The 19,197-nt window shown below is 36.6% G+C and overlaps 2 protein-coding genes across 2 annotated transcripts; one reads left to right on the top strand and one right to left on the bottom strand.

Moving 5' to 3' along the window:
* Window positions 1-688: 688 nt before the first annotated feature.
* On the bottom strand, window positions 689-7,695 carry LOC130710173 (lecithin-cholesterol acyltransferase-like 4). Its single transcript, XM_057559344.1, has 11 exons — window positions 7,289-7,695; window positions 6,030-6,121; window positions 5,820-5,938; window positions 5,095-5,230; window positions 4,926-4,977; window positions 4,289-4,389; window positions 3,961-4,143; window positions 2,858-3,015; window positions 2,649-2,703; window positions 2,038-2,091; window positions 689-1,306 (listed from the first exon to the last, which is right to left on the bottom strand). The coding sequence occupies exons 1-11, from the start codon at window positions 7,533-7,535 to the stop codon at window positions 887-889; spliced, it is 1,617 nt and encodes a 538-aa protein (XP_057415327.1). The 5' UTR covers window positions 7,536-7,695; the 3' UTR covers window positions 689-886.
* Window positions 7,696-8,895: 1,200 nt separating this feature from the next.
* On the top strand, window positions 8,896-11,925 carry LOC130715747 (cytochrome c6, chloroplastic). The gene is made up of 6 exons (XM_057565865.1): window positions 8,896-9,076; window positions 9,179-9,311; window positions 10,710-10,807; window positions 10,902-10,933; window positions 11,403-11,466; window positions 11,683-11,925. The coding sequence occupies exons 1-6, from the start codon at window positions 9,017-9,019 to the stop codon at window positions 11,821-11,823; spliced, it is 528 nt and encodes a 175-aa protein (XP_057421848.1). The 5' UTR covers window positions 8,896-9,016; the 3' UTR covers window positions 11,824-11,925.
* Window positions 11,926-19,197: the final 7,272 nt, after the last annotated feature.

The following is a 19,197-nucleotide window of genomic DNA, read 5'->3' as shown; positions in this document are numbered from 1 at the left end:
AATGGGTGAAGGGCTTGGTTGAGGCTTTGTGGTTAATGTGGCAGGGACCAATTTCTTGTGAGGAAGAAGCGATGGTGGTGGTCGATGGCTCAAGGACGGTGAGGTTGGTTGTTGCTTGGTGGTTTAGTGGCAGGGGAAGTGGGAATGACACTGTCATTAATTATTGGAGGGAGAAGTGGATTGGAGGTGAGGAGTGTTGGATGGAGATGGTGTTGAATTGAAGGATTGAAAGTGGGTAAATTTAGGATTTTTACTTTAGTATGTTCTTCTTCATTAATGACCAATCTATTTGGGTTTTTTCTGGATTTTGTTGAAGAAGATGGTTGAAGATGAAGAACTCCATAATGATGAATATATTTAAAGATGAGGAATAAGGACGAACTTGACATTATTTTCTGGGATGGGATGATGGAGAAGAAGGAAGAGGGAGAGAGAGAGTGCGGAAGCTTGAGGGACTATTTTGGTATCAATGAGGGACGAATTTGACATTATTTTTTGGGAGGGAAAATGAAAACGTGCCACGTAGGACGCTTACGTGTAAAAAACGTGACATTTGGCATTTTCCGTCTCAGGGACTAACGGAAAACTCAACCAAGGACGAACTTGACCGACGGCAACACATTCAGGGATGAAAAACAACCATTTTGAAAATATGAGGACCAGTCCGTCATAAGTGAACACAATCAAGGACCAAAATGGCTGTTTACTCCACGCCAATATGAACAATTAGGAATGTCAGATAGATGATATTCTTTTTACATAAATGATACATGCATAAAACATCGAGGAATTCGGCATCATCATCACCCAGCGAATATCCTTATATACAAGAGATGACAACCATAATCAAACTATACAGGAAGTATTGCCATCCAGGCCTCGACATTCATGAAGCATCAACTGAAACAGCCAAGGCATTCAAATGAACATGCTGCTTACCCTCATTACCGTGGTGAACAGTGACAGTAGCATGAGCCTCAGACCAAGATTGATTATTGGTTCCTTCATGCGAAACCGATATGGAACTCAAGGACATTTCGTCCGCAGTATTTCCCTGGGCATCTTGGTCTTTGGAAATAATTTCCCATTCATCTCTAAGGGATATTACTTCAAGACCCTTCTCTTGATGTCTCTCCACTTCAAAAGCAGTAGGCAGAATCACATAATCATTGAGGGGATTGTAAAAGGGATCGGGATCTCCGGCCTTAATCCAGTGCTTGAGAATCCGGAATAAATGAGGTTCACAAAGGATTCCCCGATGTTCACCCGGGATTCCAACCCTTGCCACCGCATCGAGCCCATCAGCCTGCATTTGGGGTATTAAGATTAAGCAGCTTAATATATGACGATGATGTATTTAACCAAAGGATAATATAAGAAATTTCAGGTGTAGACTGTAGAATGATGCATGCGAGGAATCAATAAGGATATGGATCCTCCACTCATTTTAGCTTATATTAAGATACTCGCTTTTCTAGAGAAATAGATACAAAGGTCCTTGTGTGATATGGTTCTTATGTGCAGAGTGTTTGTCTCTCTTAAAAGAGTCAACCTTCAATTTCATACCTAATGTTCTCAGTACCATAAAATTAATCCCTAACCCAAAGAAAAAAAATCCCATGTGAACCTAACATGCCAGCGTTGAACATGTTAATCCCTGATACATATGATTTCTTCAGTCTTTTCTAGCGACTAAGGTACCTGACAACATCAAACATTGGGTCCAAATATGTGATTTCTTTTATGTTAGACACTAGGTTGATGAGTGTAGAAAATGTCAGGAACAAAATTAAGGGTTTACTTCTCTTAAAAAGACCAAGGTCATGTTAGAAAAAGAAGAGGATTCAATTCCAATTAAAGAAATGCTAGTACACTATTTTTTTATTTGCCCAAATATCGATAAGAATAATTCGCGTGTGTAAATCACTATTATTGGTACAATACCTGGAAAGTTAGCATAAATAAGGGAAATGAGAAGTGCTTTCACAGCATATTTAGATTCAATTGCATAAAGATTACAAATAGGAATTAACAAACCTTGGCTGACTCCACTGGAACCGTTCCATCGCCATCAACACAGACGTATTTGGCCTGAATAATTTTTTCAAACAGTTAGCCTTAGCAACATATAAAAAAACAAACAAAAAAATGCCTTCAGTACGGAAACAGCTTATGAGTTATGAAGTATTAGCATAATACTCATTCAAATAAATCTGTACTTATATTATATCACACGAGAAAAGACACTAAATGTGGGTCAATAATTTTAAATAATTAGAATAGAGGGTGGAAGAAGAGAAAAGGAAATGAAAGGATATGGTGTACCTATATAATAGAATTATTGTTTAAAGTGATTAAGCTTAAGGAAGAGGTTGCCACATTCCAAAGTCAGGACAAGCTGAATGTCTTGTTATTTAAATTTATCAATTCCAATGTTAAGTACAAAGCTTTATTAGCTAATACCAACAAATACTAAAATAAGGACACGCATAGAAAACTACCGAGATTTTTCATCAATGGTAGTATAGAATAAAGTTGTATTGCAAATTAGGGGAATGAATATAATATCCACCATAGCATCTGGTATAGCCTTAGTATGTAAAATGCATCAAGAAACATGTATATTGCACATTAAGAAATGTATTGACCTGGGAATAACGTAGCTGTTGCAGATCTGAGACAGGGTTGCTCGCACTTCCATAGCTGCAGAATAGTTTTTAAATGAGGGTCAGGGTCACATATTTCAAAAAGAATTGCATATATCTACATGCACACACTATATCATTCTTAATTCACTTGATAACTTCCATTTTTGAGGTAACCATGGTATCGTCTGAAGAATTAATAGTTGCATTACCAAACACTGTGAGCCGTCTCAAGATTGGTCCCATAAATATTGTAAAATTTAACATTTGAGGGAAGTTTGGCAGAAGACAGAATATCCCATGTTTTGTATGCCCAATTCATGATCTCTGAGTTGAAAGGTAGGGGAATTTCCTCACCATCATGATTAACCTGGATCACATATAGACATCATAAAATCTACGTAAGATACATATCAGTATATATCCTAGATCACTAGGTCTTCAGTAGCAAATTGGGTGTGCTTCTCAAATGTATTAATGTATTCTAAAAGCATATAAAAGTAAAGGTGGCTTTTACGGTGGTCTTCAAAGTTTAAGACCACTGGTGGTCTTTATAATAAATTTGTTTTTTTACAATTAGACCATCACTAATTTTTTAAATTTCTTGGTTTAGTTTCTTTTGCTGTTATGTCTTTCTTTTATGGGGCGTAGCCCCTCTCTTGCATCAAAAAAATTGTACTCTAGGTTATATCAGAAAACAAAATGCATTTTCATACTTGAATCCTCTCTAGTGATTTCTCTATGAAACATTTGATTTTAGGTTTAGAACCACAATTTAGTTACCACAACTAATCAAGTTTTGCAAAACCCACAAATCCCATTTTCAAAATCTCATAACTTGTGCAATATTCATTTTCTAATCTAAATATTCTTTTATGCGTCTCGGTTATTCCTTGATCTCACATGGAATCAGAAGCCGCAATTTTAAAAATTAGTGATGCTTTATTTGTAAAATCAAAAGCAAATTAATTAGAAAGACCACAGGAGGTTTAAACTTAGGGGCTCACTGTAAAAGGCACCGTAAGTAAGAACTCCTCAATTTCCACAACCCCCCCCCCCCCCCCCTAGATAGAGAAAGGATTTGCTTAAACTACAGCAGAGATTACATAGTTCAATTCAATATTCGAAAAGGCAAAGTTTCCTTGACCACTTCGTATTTGTAGAAATCAATTATCAAAGGCAACAATTGAAGAATAGTGCAAGATTAAAATTATAAACCATTATACCATTCCTTTTCATGGAAATATTGGTGAGACACAAATTTCACAAAGTTTTACTGCTCGACACACTGAACATGGTAGAGTTGGTAACTCACTGTGTTATTTAGAAGAGCGTGCTCAAAAATCTCAATGCTCTCACGAGGCGGATATGACTCCAGAATAACATGAGATTTCCCATCAGAATGATGTCTCTCACGCCACAGTTCCAGAAGAGGAGGGTTTTGCCATTGAAAATCAGGACAACCCTTCAGTTCATATATTGATGGACATTCTATTAACTGTGACAATGGAACAAACGCCAATAAATAATTCTACAATACCAAAGTATCTAAATATCAACAGAGAAAGGCAAGGGAATTCTGAGAAGTCCCCACATTAGGGTCGTAAGCAAATGAAGTCAAAACAAAAATAACTGAACTGTACCAGTTGGTGCATGCTCCATTTGGAAATAAAAAACTTTTGCTCCCATCCCTCCACAAATGACATTCCATTCAAAAAGGTAGAATTTACACATCCAGGTGCACCTGCAGAACAATGTATATATCTCCATCATGTTCCAGTGCCAAAAAAGAAATATGAAACCTCTAACTAGGTGACCGATGATATAAAAACCAATGCATGAAGGCAGCCAAAAATACTATAAAATCATAGATTGCTGTTTTAAGTTCAAAATGATTCAAATTTAGTTCAACATCTAGTCAGTAGTCACATTATAGTAATACAATCAAACCAATCGCACTTTAAAGATTTTTGATTTTTTTCTCGCTTAATCTCTTTCACCAAGACATGCACATCATACATAACCAAAATCTTTTTTTTCCTTTCCTTTTTCCCTTGATATTTAAAAATACTCCTTTCACATATATTGTTTGTGCATCAACTTATGGGTCTGAAGAGGAAAGATAATATCACCAAATTCAAATAGATTAAATAAGAAAACCAAAGGTCTAGCTGTCCCAGCTTTAGACAAACCATTAATAGGCTAGAAGAACAATTTCCATCAAAAATCCTTAAGTTATACTTCTGAAGTTCTGAGTAAACGTAGAACAGAATTACTTACCCTGGAATGGTGCAGCAATCGCAATCCAGTTCTTAACATATTTCTCAAAAACCTGAAAATGATAAGAAAAATATCTTAGATTTAATATTCCAAGAAAATTAGAAAATAAGGTTCTAAAAAACAACAAAATAAATTAAAACTGATTTGAGAAGCTTAATAGATGTATTACATCACTTTGCAGGCACATGAAACATTTGACCAAAAGACCACCCATGGAATGACTTATGAGGTTTATCTTTTTCCCTCCTGCCGCGTTATAAATTAATTCTAATTTTGCTGCAAACCGATCCATTGTTTCCTGCAACCTAAATGAAAACAACGAAAACAATTGTAAGAGAAATTGCTTTAATTTTGTTAAAGAGAAAATACTTGTTAGAGACTAATCCTTAGGATTCTGGGAAATCATACAACTAGGAAACCAAAAGCTAACAAAAGACAATTAGGAGATAAAACTTTGGATTAAATTCATTTGCCCAATTATAATCTATTTCTAGTTATGCTTATTTTTCAGATAATAGCTTCCTCAGAAAACTGCACCTTTTCTAATAAACATCACAAATTATTATAATACGAAGTACAAATACTACAGGGAACCAATTCCAATATAGTAAGAGATGTAATCAGCTTTTTTCTTACGGCAGAAAAAATAAAAACTAAAGCCTTCCCACTAGGTGGAATAGGCTACATGGATCAAACGTCAGCGAAATGCCATGTCATAATTTTTTTATGCAAAGAGAAGAAATAAAATAATCTCATCACATGCACAGGTTTGAATTTTTTATTTAAATCTCATTATTTTGGATTACTAATGAGAAGGAATTGACTACCCTTTCATTTTTTATCAAGTAAGTTTCACTAAACTGTTACAGACACAGTTTCAAAATAGATAGTTACCTGTTGCTCTGTCGAAAATCATATCCAAAGCCAAATAGTGTTTTTCCCTCTTCAAACCCCCATTTTCGCATTTCCATGATCAGGTCATGGAAATAATACACAGACTCGCCTCCAATTATCTGCATCAAAAAATTTATATAATATCTCAATAATCAAATTGTTACGCCATCAGCATTGGAGTTCATCCAACTCATGTTAAAACAAGCATACCAAGTCCGGGTCCAAAATGTCTATAGCATAGAGACCATGCCTATCTTCAGGAACCCTAATTGTTGAATCTGTGTCCAAGGAGACGGTTTTCCCTGGTTTCAGCAAAGATTATTATTAGAGATGTTAAGCTCACTGAATTCAGAGTTTCATTTCACCCACTCTTCAGCGTGAAACAACCAAATAATTACAGCAAAAAAAAATAGAAGTGAACAGAGGAAGAGTGAAAGCTGAGATCCAGCATAAGCATTAAAGACATAAAAATTACTAAATCACAAAGCTTCTTAATTGTCTCTCTCACTGCAATAATAAACTAATCGTCGCAAATATTAAATTGAGAGAAGAAATTTCTATTTTGTTCCATCAGCATGCAGCTTTTTCAATACATGCGTGTACACACAACTAGAAATATTCATCAAGCTTCATTTACTTTAATCAGAAAATAAGAACATTGGCAGTATAAACAAAGAAATTATAAACTGTTAACTAATCACCGCAAACATTATTAGAATTTGGGAGGCCTAACTCTACCTCAAAAGCTAGCATAAAAAGTGAGGATTGTCTTTCCAAATATAAGGGTTATCTTTGTCATATCTCTAGTAGATGTGAGACTTCTCAACACGTCCCCTCACGCTGGACTTCTCGAGCGTGGAATATGCACGAATAAACATCTGCAGGTGCAGCTAGTCTCCACTAAACGTATCTAAGATATCCACTAATACCATATTAAAATTTGGAAGACAGGTGAGGATTGGGCTATCTAGGCTATATCTCTAGTAAGGCCCCGTTTGGGAACACAGCTTAATTAAGTGCTTATTCATAAGCTATTTTAAATTTTATTAAAATAAATTGAAACTAAGCTATATATAAGCATAAGCTCTTTTTCATAAGCTATCCTGAGTAAATAAGCTCAAAACAGCTTATGGTAGGGCATAAGCCGTTTGCATAAGCTCTCCCAAACACTTGCACAAGCGCTTATGCTATCAGATAAGCTCAAATAAGCTATCACAAACGCGGAGAGAAGAACTTACTAAACTAAACGAACAGTTTCTATTCTGTAATATCAGCATGCAAATTTTTCAATACGTGTACATAAAACTAGTAAAATTCATCACGTTTCATTTCCTTCAATCAGAAACTAAGTTAAAAAAACATCGGTAGCATCCACGAAAAAATTCCAATTAAACAGTTACATTCACAGCTTATATTAGCCAAATAGCATGAGATAAACGTGCTTAATATTTTCAATTAGGTTAATTTACCAGTAGAAGGATCATAGCGTGACCAAAGCTTGGTCTTCAACTTGTACTCAGCGGAGAGGAAGCTAACCCAAACACGTTCCTGGCTACCATCGGTGTCGTTGACGGCGTTCAAAATGGAACCACCAATGCCAGGAACCAACAACACAGGGTCGAGGTTAGGGTTCACGTTGGGTTGCGATTGGGGCTTCTTGATCAGATTCAACCACAGTTCAACGGATCGAAGGAGGTCCTCCAGCAAGATCGCCATCGGAGAATGAGAAACCCTAACGCCGGCGAGGGAATTGGTGTGATGGGATTGGAGATTCCAGAAGAATGGAAGATTTGGGGATTAGGGATTTGGGAAGGGACGGGGTGGCCCGGTACGGCACGGCTTTGAATGGAAAGATGGAAGGAAAGAGATGATAACGTGGAAATAATGATAACGTGGATAATAAATTAATACTAATAATTTGTTTATGATTTCCCAAGAATTTTTTTTTTGTTTATTTCAACTTTTTCTTGATGGGTGTTTGACGCTGCTGTAAAAAATCGTTATTTGAACCGCTAGGTTAAGAGTTTGATTGTTATGATCTGCAATGCATTCTTGAAGAGATTTCTAACCTTTACCAAATTCAGGTCTTAAATTACGAACAAAAAAATCATATATTTTACCTTTTTTTAAGGGGTAGTCATGGAGCCTTAAAAGATTCTTTTTATTTGACCCTAGAAATGGATTGCCCATGCACCGAAGGCAGCCGTGATAATTCTCTACGTATATTGTTACTATCTTTCACTAAAGGCTGGCATACCATTTGTTACCTCTTTGTTGCGGGTGACCCAGTTTGAATGTTTTCCTCTAAAGTGTTCATGAATTGTATATCGTTTATTGATAAGTCGATACAACAAATGACATTTTTCAGAACATATGATAGAAGTCATCATTAGTCTATCTTGTCTCGATCTTAGGTCTTTAGTATACTATATTATAACACTTTACATCTATCTCTTATTCTAAATGGTGTGTGAATGAGAGGAGATTAGTATATTTTAGAAAAAAAAAAAAAAAAGACCAGCACAATAATGATAAACCTATGAGAAGGATTTGACCACTTTGTATATAACTCATTATAGACTCGAGAAACAAAGAGAAGATGTAAACGAACGAGATATCTAGTAACAAGAAGAAGGAATAAGATTGAATTGAGAACTCCCGAACATTTAGCGATCTCAGATGTGTTGATATCAATGGTAACTCATTATTTTGATGAATAATTTCTTCTGACATAAGAAGAAAGTCAGTTTACACTTTGCTTTAATAATATGTTTTGAAGCTATTTTAACTTGCATGCAATATAAAATCTAATTAAAATAGAGATCTATACTAAATACAACAAAACATAACATAAAACAATTATAATATGCTAAAATGAAATGTAACATGACGCAACATCATGTGTCAGTTCAAGGCTAAAATGGATTTGCCCTTTTCATATTTGAAGGATTACATTAATTGTAATTTTCATTTTTCAATGAGAAAACTAAATTGATAGTTTTTATTTTCTTAAAAATTATTTTTATCTATTAAGGATCTATTTGTTTTTTTATCTTTTAAGGACAAAATGAACCGACCCCTCTAAGGAGCAAATTCACTACTGACTCCAAAATTTATAGTAGCCAAGTAAGCTATATCCAGTTTCACTTTACTTTTGCATACACAACCGTATTATCATTAAACACTGAAGAAACCAAATGAAGCTTGCTGGCATGATTTCTTGTTCCACCTATTACAATCGCCTTCTATCCGTTAAGGTAAAATTAAACTCTTTCTTCTCACACTTTTCAGTTTCAGAATCATGTTGCTACCTAAAACTCCCAGTATTGACACCCTTATATTGAATTGAACTATTGAAGGATAGTGTGAAAAGGGAAGAAGAGAACCCCATTCCAAGAAGAAAGGCAAAAGAACTCAAGTTTTCTTTGAAGAGCTTGGCTCCTCCTCTTGTGGCTGCGTTTCTGGTCTTATCTCCAATTTCTGGCACTCCAGGTAAAGAAAAGACTAAATTGCCCTTGCTTCTAATTCAAACTGCATTTTTGGCACTGCCCACATGCCTCTAAGCTCTTGTTTCATGACATTTAGGCCCGTTTGGGAAAATAACTTACTTAAGCGCTTACGACATAAGTGTTTATTCATAAGCTATTTTTTAAAATTTTTTAAAATAAATTAAAAATAACCTATATAGAAGTATAAGCTCTAAATAAGCTCAAAACAGCTTATGGTAGGTCATAAGCTGCTTGCATAAGCTCTCCCAAACACTTGCATAAGTGCTTATGTTATCTGATAAGCTCAAATAAACTCTTCCAAACAGGGCTTTAGCACAGTTGCTGGAAGTATGTTTTGATTGTTTTCAATTTTGAACCTATATTATTGAAACTTGATCTTTTGAGTGCATTAGTACAACAATTTGGAGCTTCAAATCAACTAAGAGGTGTGTGTTTGGAAACCCATTAGGTCTTTCCGTGTTAAAATCAGCACTATCGGAATTGATTGTGAATGGAGTTAATTTTTAGAAAATTCATTATAGAGAAAATGAGTTAATTGTAGTGACGTGATTTATGTTTACATTCATTTATGAGAAAAATGATTTTTGTAGGCTAATGTTGTGAAATCTAGTTATGAATACCAACAATTGTTTATGTCTACTGCGGGGGGGCTAGGATTTGTAATTTCGTCCCAAAATTATTTTGGAGTTAGAGTCAATTGTGAAAAATTAGAAACATTCAAACACCCAAAAATTGATTATGATGTGAAGAATCAATTCTGAAACATCTAAATGTGGAACAAATCATGCTCTAAGAGTAATTTTTTGTGAGATAGAATTGATTCTAGAAATTTCATCTGTGGATCCAAATATGCGGCCAAATCTTGAATAGTGTTTCTGAAAAGATACATCTAAAAAACAATGCAGGTTTCTATGATCGGAAGGAAAGAACCATCTTACATTTGTAATCTAACCACATGGGACCTTGGTAGATTATTTGATAAAAACCGAGTTGAAGAGGGGAGATGCATGGTTTATGAATATGTACTCGTGGGTTGAAAATAATGGACAAGATATCTATATTCAGAATTCTGATTAAAAATTGTTACTTTTAGCGATAACACATGTCTTAGAGACATATATAGGCTGGAAGTTTATGGCATATAAGGCTTGTTGAAGTCTATATCTGTCTTCCAATTGGCTAGAAGCTGTTTTCAATGTCATTTGAAATTTTGAACAACTTCATTGTTTTCTCTGCTTCATCTTGTTGCACGTATCTCAAATATAAGAAAAGAATGTTTGCTATAAAAGAACTAGAACTTCTGAACTTTTCAGCTATTCTAAAAATAACTTTACATGAAAGAAACGAATAGTCGATATTTTTAGCTTCATATCTTTTGCAGTTTCAAGTGGCCAAACCATAGACATCCAGAGAGGAGCCACATTGTTTCGTAAAGCTTGTATCGGATGTCACGATGCTGGTGGAAACATAATACAACCAGTGAGCATCTCCTTATGCATGTTGTTTCATTATGTCCTTGCAACACAAGTTCTTCTCTTTGTTCCTTATTCTTTCCCTCCTTGTTTTCATTCAGGGATCAACTCTATACACAAAGGATTTACAGAGGTAACTGATGAAAACCAAAGTAGTAAGTACCATAAGGTGTGAATATAAAATATGATGGATGTAGAAAGAATTAAAATGTTTGAAAGATCACTTCAAATCTAAGCTTTAAAATAAAAATTTCAGAGATTGCTTTCTTACAGAGTTTATGTAGATACACGACAAATATTTTATATGCAAATTACTCTGGCCTTGGAGGCCCCTATTTCAAGTTAACCGTAGGAAAGCCAAGACTAACTTACCCATCCTAACTGTGAAATACCAGACGGTCGAGAATTAAATAAATAGTATAACTTCAATAAGTTAAATTCTATTCAATCAATGGTTCTTGTAAATTTCTTGCTTAGCTAGTTCTTTGGAAGGTCTTAAATGTGAATTTTCAATTCGTTGCTATCTTGCAATGGTGTGTGTAGAAAACTTATAATTATTTTTTCACTATATCTTTGAAATAAGCCCTATGTTTCTCAAACAGAAATGGAGTTGATACAGAAGAAGCGATTTACCGTATCTCATACTATGGCAAAGAAAGAATGCCGGTAAGTTATCTTGTTGAGGCTTAAGGATGAACTATTTACATACTAAAATGGATAAACTTCCAAGGGAAACAGACAATCCATCAGAATATTATATTTGCTCAACTTCATGCCTTAATGTCTGTCCTTCATAACTCATAGTTTAAGTTTTGTGGTTTGAATTTCAGACCAAAATTGAGATTCTACTTGGTTAACAAAGTCTTATATACTTCCATTCAGGGCTTTGGTAAAGAGTGCATGCCTCGGGGCCAGTGCACATTTGGAGCTCGTTTGGAAGATGAAGATATTAAGTTATTGGCCGAGTTTGTCAAGTTACAGGCCAATAAAGGGTGGCCAAGTATAGAATTGCAAGAAAAATGATAGTTATACATAATGAATTGGTACTTGATGATTGATTTTGTTCACTGCATTTATTCAATTTCTTGGCAGTTGTAGTTAAAGTTGAAATCTTCTTTTCTTGAACCTAATTGTGTGGGGTTTGGATAACTGGACCGTAAGTTGAGAACTGTTTGAGTAAGGGAATATTGAGCCCCGGTATGGGATGTTGGCAAGGTGGAAGGATGGGTAATATTAATATGGGGCACTCCTCCGCCGAAAGGCCTCCTTCTCGTATCCAATGATCAAAGGGGCACCAGAGATGCGTACCTTAAAGATGTTCCGACGCTTAAGTCATCAAGACTAGTGAGAAATAAGGATTAGGGTTGAACAGATAAGGTGGATCTGAAGTGTATCTCATTTATATAGGTAGGGTCGTAACTAACATGTGGAAAATCCAGTTGAGAGGTGATATTGTTATTTAACAGATATTGTGCAGTAATTGAAGGTGTTACCTTAGTTAGGATCCTTATTGTCATGATGTGTAGGACCTCTTCAATATTGAACTAAAGTATTAGGCATATCATTTCATTCTGTAACAGTTCCCCCCAATTCGTGTATCCTAGGCATTAGGATAATTGTAAGGTCAACATTCGAGATAGGTCTTTGGTCCAAAGAAATGACATGTTGTGCCTACCTTTCATGATATACTCATGATTCGATATAAGCTTAACATCTTCTTCGACATATGTTTAGGGTGATTAACCGAGTCAATTTTGTCATGCGTTTTACCTTAAATATTGGCATTTCGTTTGACGTCGCTCTCTAGACTAGGAAAAGACATGTCTTGTCATGAATTGACTGTTGATAGGAGAAAGATGTTTTTGTGACTCTTTGTCTGATGAGGATTGATTCAACGCGACTTTCTAATGGTAGCGTAATGATGAGTTGCGAGGTACAAAATGTTACATTTCTCATCTCTTGGGATGTGACAATCATATTTATTTTTTGAGGTTTATGCGTCATTTCTGTTAAGTTCAAACGTTCAATCATATCGTTTATCATGTTTTGTACGATAACAGTTTTAAGGGCATAATTGGTATACTAAAATTTTCATATTTCAGGAACACTTTTATCTATCGTATATGCCTAAGATGAGTTGTCCAAGTCCATACGTCTTATACAAAATGACATATATAGATCATCTATCATAAGAAGATCGTCTGAAGAATGAGCACCTTCGTTCTATCACAAAACGTTTTCAGGTAAACTTGGAGAAGAAGTTATAAGAGAAGACGAGCACGTGATCTGTCAAAGCTCAATGGCCAAAGCTCAAAGTATAACGTTGTCACAATCAATCTACCATATTTGCTAGAAGTCAAGACCAAAGCTATCTGCCAAGTGTCATACGACTCTTTTTGGTAAAAGGTATTCATCAAACAGTGTCATGCATTTAATGCACCTGACAGAAGTACACTAATGCACCATTTGATCCAACGACTAGAATCTTTGTGAAGAACAAGCTTCAACGACTACAATCTTTCTCACAGAAGATCAAGACGTATAAAAAGAAGACTTGAAGAATTCAAGAGCTAACGATCGAATCTCTATTGAATCAATTTTAAACGATCAAAGTCATAAAGAAGCAACAATCCAAATCAAGCTTGTCGGTGAATATAGTTTTTGAAATTTCAATTAATTTTGATTTCAATTTTTTTTGGTACATTGGAAAAGTAAACAAAGCAAAGAAAAAACTACAAGGCTAACAAATCCCTAGCCAGGATGGGATTGACTAGTCTTGAGGGGGAACCTCAAGACTAGTGATAGCACACTGGTGAGCAGCTCCAAGCCCAGCTAGGCAGTCCACAGCATCATTCGCCGTGCTGGGGATATGATTAAGTTGAATAATCCATTCCCTTTAGACTCCTGACCTCCAAAAACTCACCTGCAAGCCCATGGAAGTGAACCACATTCCCTTGCAAAGTATCAACAATATCTAGACAATCAACCTCGCATACAACCCGACGTTGCCCACACTCCTAAGCCAAACTAAGTCCAGCCTTGAACGCTAAAATTCCAGCCATTAAGGAATCTCCACCGCCACAGCCGCCCATGAAACCATCATCCAGTGGCCAGAAGCGTCCCGCAGCAGACCTTCATAGCCCATACGACGATGATTAGCACTAAAAGCTCCATCCATGTTCAGCTTGCAGTAACCAGTCGAAGGAAGCTTCCAACGAATATGGCCCAAATCGTGCTCTATGTTTGTCCCTTTCCCCAGCCAGAGATCAGACTCTTTGCACTCATAGGTAATCCACTTGACCGCAACATCAACCGTCCAATTATTCTCCCCTAAGACCATAATGTTGTGCCAGCTCCAAACACCCCACATCGCTGCCACGAACAACGTTCCGTGTTGTCCCTGAGCTTTGAATTTGACCCAATCCTTAGCATTATTTACTGTAAACCGTGGCCACCCAAGAGCATTCAGACGGGACCAAACTTCACGAGAGTAAGGGCAATCACGCAAACAATGAAGACTATCCTCAACTGGGTGCGAGCAGCGAGGACAAGCTGGAGAATTTGCCAAGCGACACCTGTAAGACCCCGAAATAAATAACTAGATTATTTATTTATTTTCGTTATATTAATTAATTGAGTATTTATAATCTATTATTTTTATGTTATTTTCCTGACAAGAACCCTATTGCGAGTCATGAAAATTATCTATATGATAATTAAGTTCAGTTTGTGACTAAGGATGTTACCATATTCAGTTTAAGTAATAGCACGAGTCGTGTTCGCACCCGACAAAGATCGAGAGTGTCCGAAAAATGCTATACCCGCTCCTAGAGCATTGTTTAAGAGAATTTTAGAATTGAAGGAAGAACAAGAATCTCTAGGTATTTTTCCCATGACCTGTTTTGCTATACGAAACACTGGACTGTACACATGTTAGGTTTTGCTTCCCGGAAGTCCGTCGAAGCTAGACTTTATCTTCCCCGGGACATTAATTAAGACCCTGATTGAAGAGTTTTTCTATTCGGAGCTTCTAACGAAGTTTTCATCCACGATGCCTCTTTTCTTTTGACGTATGTGATCTTTTTCCATAAGGGAGTTTCTTCATCCGACATCAAATGCAAAAAGTAGTTTTTCGGCGTATTTTGATCCATACTGCGTTTGTATTGTTTTCTTCAATTTAAAGAATCTCGTCTTGAGTTTTGGCATTCTGTCGTCAAATACTCACTTAAAATCAGCAGATGAAAGTACCAAAATGGCCGGACTCGCGAAACCTTTCTTTTTCCTGTTTTCCTTCTCCTATAAAAGGAGAAAAACAAAATATCTCCTTCATTTCCTACATGTTGGCCGCATGTTTAGAGAGAGAGAGAGAAGGGAAGAGCTCGTCCGATTCTTGCCGGATCGTCGTGATTTCAGTTGCGTTGGATAGGCATAGAGGTAAGAATCATAACCCTTGCATCCTTTTCTTCTTTCTGATGTCTTTTACGATGTCTTTCTGTGCTCAAAATTTGAGCAAAATGTCTGATAGCTGCGATTTTTCTTTTCAAATACCTTTTATACTAACCCAACCCGTTGTATTCATGATCTGTGCGCTCGGATTTCACCGAGTCGCAGTAGATCTGAAATCTGAGCCAAAAATCCATTTATACTCAACTGTTGCTTTTTGAAGCTTAAAGCCTTAATCTTGCTTAGTTCCTTTGAGATTAGTTGTTGATAAAGACCTTGTTTATCACTATTCAAAATCTGTTTCGAAAAATATTGACTTTGAGTTTTCAAGCAATTTTATTGGACCAAAAAGCCCCTATTCTAGTTTTAGCTTCCGTGATTGTTCTGAGTGTTTCCCTACCCTATATATCACCTAAGAATACCTAGGAATTTAATTAGATCGAAGAAAAAGTTTGGAAAACCCTGTTTTTGGCTATGGCTGAAACTTGTTGGAGTTGTACTGTATACAAAAATAATTTATGGGGTTGTATGGCCTGAGCTATAGCGTAGCTCTTTCATTTAATGAAATTTTCACTTTGGTTTCGTGTCATTTCGAGTTCTCTAGCTCGATTTATGCGCATTTTAGCGAACAGAGGTCTTGTTGTCCATTCGTGCCTAGATGTCGAACTCTGAAGCTTCGAAAGCTTCTTCCGGTTTTGTTTAGTGTTATTAGTTTGTATTGTTTTTTAGAGACTAAGCAATGATACTTTTCTTAAGGTTTGGAACGAGTTGAGCTGAGGAAAGAGGCTTTGGAGCAAGCGGTGAGGTTTCACGACGGAGGAGGACACCCCTGAGAACTTGTTGAGTTCGGGAACTGCTTTTGGGATCGAATTGCGATGTCGAGCTTGAGTGGAGAAATAAAAGGTAAGGGTAACTCGATTTTAGAAGAATCATTTGAGTCTTGCATGCTTTAAATCACATTGCTTGCATTTGAGATGAAGGTGTTTAATTTGATTGGCAATTGATTGAAATGTTGGCATGTTCTGATATGTTGCATACTTGTTTATGTTGATTGTTATGAGACTTTTGCCAAATATGTGATGGGGCTTCAGTTGATATTTGTTGTTAATGTTTTAATTATTGATATGGTTGATGTTGGGTTGAATCACATGCTACGTATGTGCTAAGTATCTAACTAAATGTTGTGTTGATATTTGTGCATATGCGTTCTTGGATTGTACTGTGTGGGCTTCGTGTCGTACCGTGGGCCCTTTGTGGTGTAGTGTGTGGGCTTTGTGCCGTAGTGTGTGGCCTTCGTGGCATACTCAGTGGCCTTCGGGGCATTAATAAGTGGCAGATCAATGGTTTCGTTCCACGTGACTGTCCCGTCTTGAGAGACGCCAAGTGACAGCTCAAAGGTTTTTGTTCCAGGTGATTGTCCCGTCTTGAGAGACGCCAAGTGGCAGATCAATGGTTTTCGTACCAGGTGATTGTCCCGTCTTGCGAGACACTTTTGATTCAACCCATCTTGGTAGTAACACATAGTTGTACTACATGGCACTTATATTGGATTTTATTGATAGTTGGTTTGAGTTGATGTTGTGGAGTTTGTTTAATATATGATTTAAATCTATGTAGTTGAGTTGTGGATATCTGATTTAAATATATGTTGTGGACTTTGATGATATCTGATTTAAATCTATGTTGTTGATATCTGAATTAATTCTATGTTGTTGGATATATGTCGTCATCCATCTTAAATTAGGTTGCTAGCTTATGTGACATGTGATGCACTTAAATTTGAATAACATGTTTTTCTCTTTTATATGTGGTAATTGTATGAAGTTAATGAAGGTGCGAAAAACACTAGAAAGGGGGGGGTTTGAATAGAGTTTTTGTATCTTGGGTTAACTTTTGGCCTTTTTCAAAACTCAAAGATAAAAACTAAGTGCTGAATGATAGGAAGTAAAGCACACGAGTATTTTATCCTGGTTCACTTGAGATAAAAGCTCAAGCTAATCCAGTCCACCTGTGAAGGTGATTTCTTCCTTCTTCTGATGAAGGCAATCCACTAAAATCAATGAGTGTTACAACTGCACTTTGCAACCTGCTAAGTGACTAACAGTACACTGATTTTCTCACTAGTATCCTCTTAAGAAGCTGATCTACCGATCCTCTTAAGACTAGCTAAATACTGAATCAGCCTTGATTCAGTCCTCTCAAGATCCGACCAACCTTGGTCTCTTGATGAACTTTACAATATGATGTAAAAGGTTTCGGGTTTACAATGAGTGCTTCTAACAAGCGAATAGTAAACTCAGATGTTTAAGAACAGTGAAGAAATAATGCTAAGAGAATGGTTCGTATATGTTGAATATTTTCAGCACGGTTTCTCCTTCTCTTTCTTCTTCCTTCAGCCTTTATATACTCCAAGGCTTGTGATGTAGCCGTTGCTAGGGTTTTATCCGTTGGAGTGGCAATTCTGTAATATCAGACTGCTAGGCTGTACAAGGTAGGTGGCGGACAGACTGAGACTTGTACGACGTTGTACTGTGATAGCGACCTGTCCTTTCACCAGTTGACTTGAGATGAAGGAGCTTCAGATGAACGTTGATGAAGCTTCTGATCATCGTCAGATAGAAGCTTGGATTCTTCTGACCTTGCAACTTCTGCTACTGAACGAGTTCCTCAGAACTTCTGATCGTCAGAGCTAGAATAGCTTGGGCCTTCAGAACCAACTTCTTGTAAATCTTCATAACTTGAGTCTTCTGCTTCTGGACCGTTCCACTGGAACATCTGGTCTTCAGAACTTCTGACTTGAGTTCTTCAGATCTTCTTGAGAGCTTCCATCTTCAGAGCTTCTGAGGTATTTGCCACTGTTCAGAACGAACATGGTAGGTTAATGAGCTCTCTTTTTAGTAGCCCTTGGTTCTTCTTCTTCTGAACGAATAGGCTTGGGTCAGATTCAGAACCTGTTTGTCACAACTTAAAAAGACAAACGTTAGGGTACCACAATTGTTCATCATCACAAACCTTAATTGTAATCATCAAAACATAGAGATGCAACCACTGATCAAACCTTGATCTTACAATCTCCCCCTTTTTGATGATGACAAAACAAGTATTTTGATGAACAATTTTTACACAATAAACTGAATACACAGGAAAGAAAGGATCAGAGATTAAACTTATCCTTGTGTAACGGTTTGCAATGCTCTTTCTGAATCTGAGTTAACACCGGATTCTGAGCAAGGGTCTCCCCCTGACTCCCCCTGAATCTATGACTTGATGAATTTGTGAAGAATCTAGATTCGGAGTCTGGTTATGTGATCCAAATTTATGCTTGAATGAATGTATACTCATCAGAAGTGATGGTTCAGAACTTAGCGTATATCACATAATAACATAGAGTTGTCTAGATATAATTGGAATAAGACGTCAGAAGCAAGATTAGTTCAAAATGTATTCCTTATCTGAGACGCTTGACAATATCTATGTGCTATAAGTATTGATACTTGTTCTCCTCTACTGGTTTTAGGTAATATAAAAATTTTTCAAAAACCAATTTACGTACTCCCCCTTTTTGTCATAATCAAAAAGAGTGAAAAACGCAAACAACAATAACAATAACAGAGAAGTGATGCAAATAAGATAGGTTATTATTATTGAATGGAGAAGAAGTACAAGGGATCGAGAGGAAGGAAGAAGACTAAGCCTAGACAAATAGGAAAGCTCGAGAATTCTTCATGGAGAGAAGTTGAAGGTGGAGAGGACGAATGTCCTTATCAATTGAGGCTAACTGAGTAGCCAGGTCCTCCTTGAGGGCAACATTCTCCTGGACAGCCTCTTGATCCGCTTCATGGTGATCTTCCTCGTATTCCAGAAGCATGCAAATGCCCTGGAGCTGAGCTTCGATGTCCTCCTGACGATTGGTCAGGCAGAGAAGATCATTCAGAACTTCTTGAAGGTTCTGAA

This window comes from Lotus japonicus, chromosome 4 (genome assembly GCF_012489685.1).
Source record: "Lotus japonicus ecotype B-129 chromosome 4, LjGifu_v1.2".
Taxonomy (NCBI): Eukaryota; Viridiplantae; Streptophyta; class Magnoliopsida; order Fabales; family Fabaceae; genus Lotus; species Lotus japonicus.
This window is presented reverse-complemented; position numbering and strand designations above follow the sequence as displayed.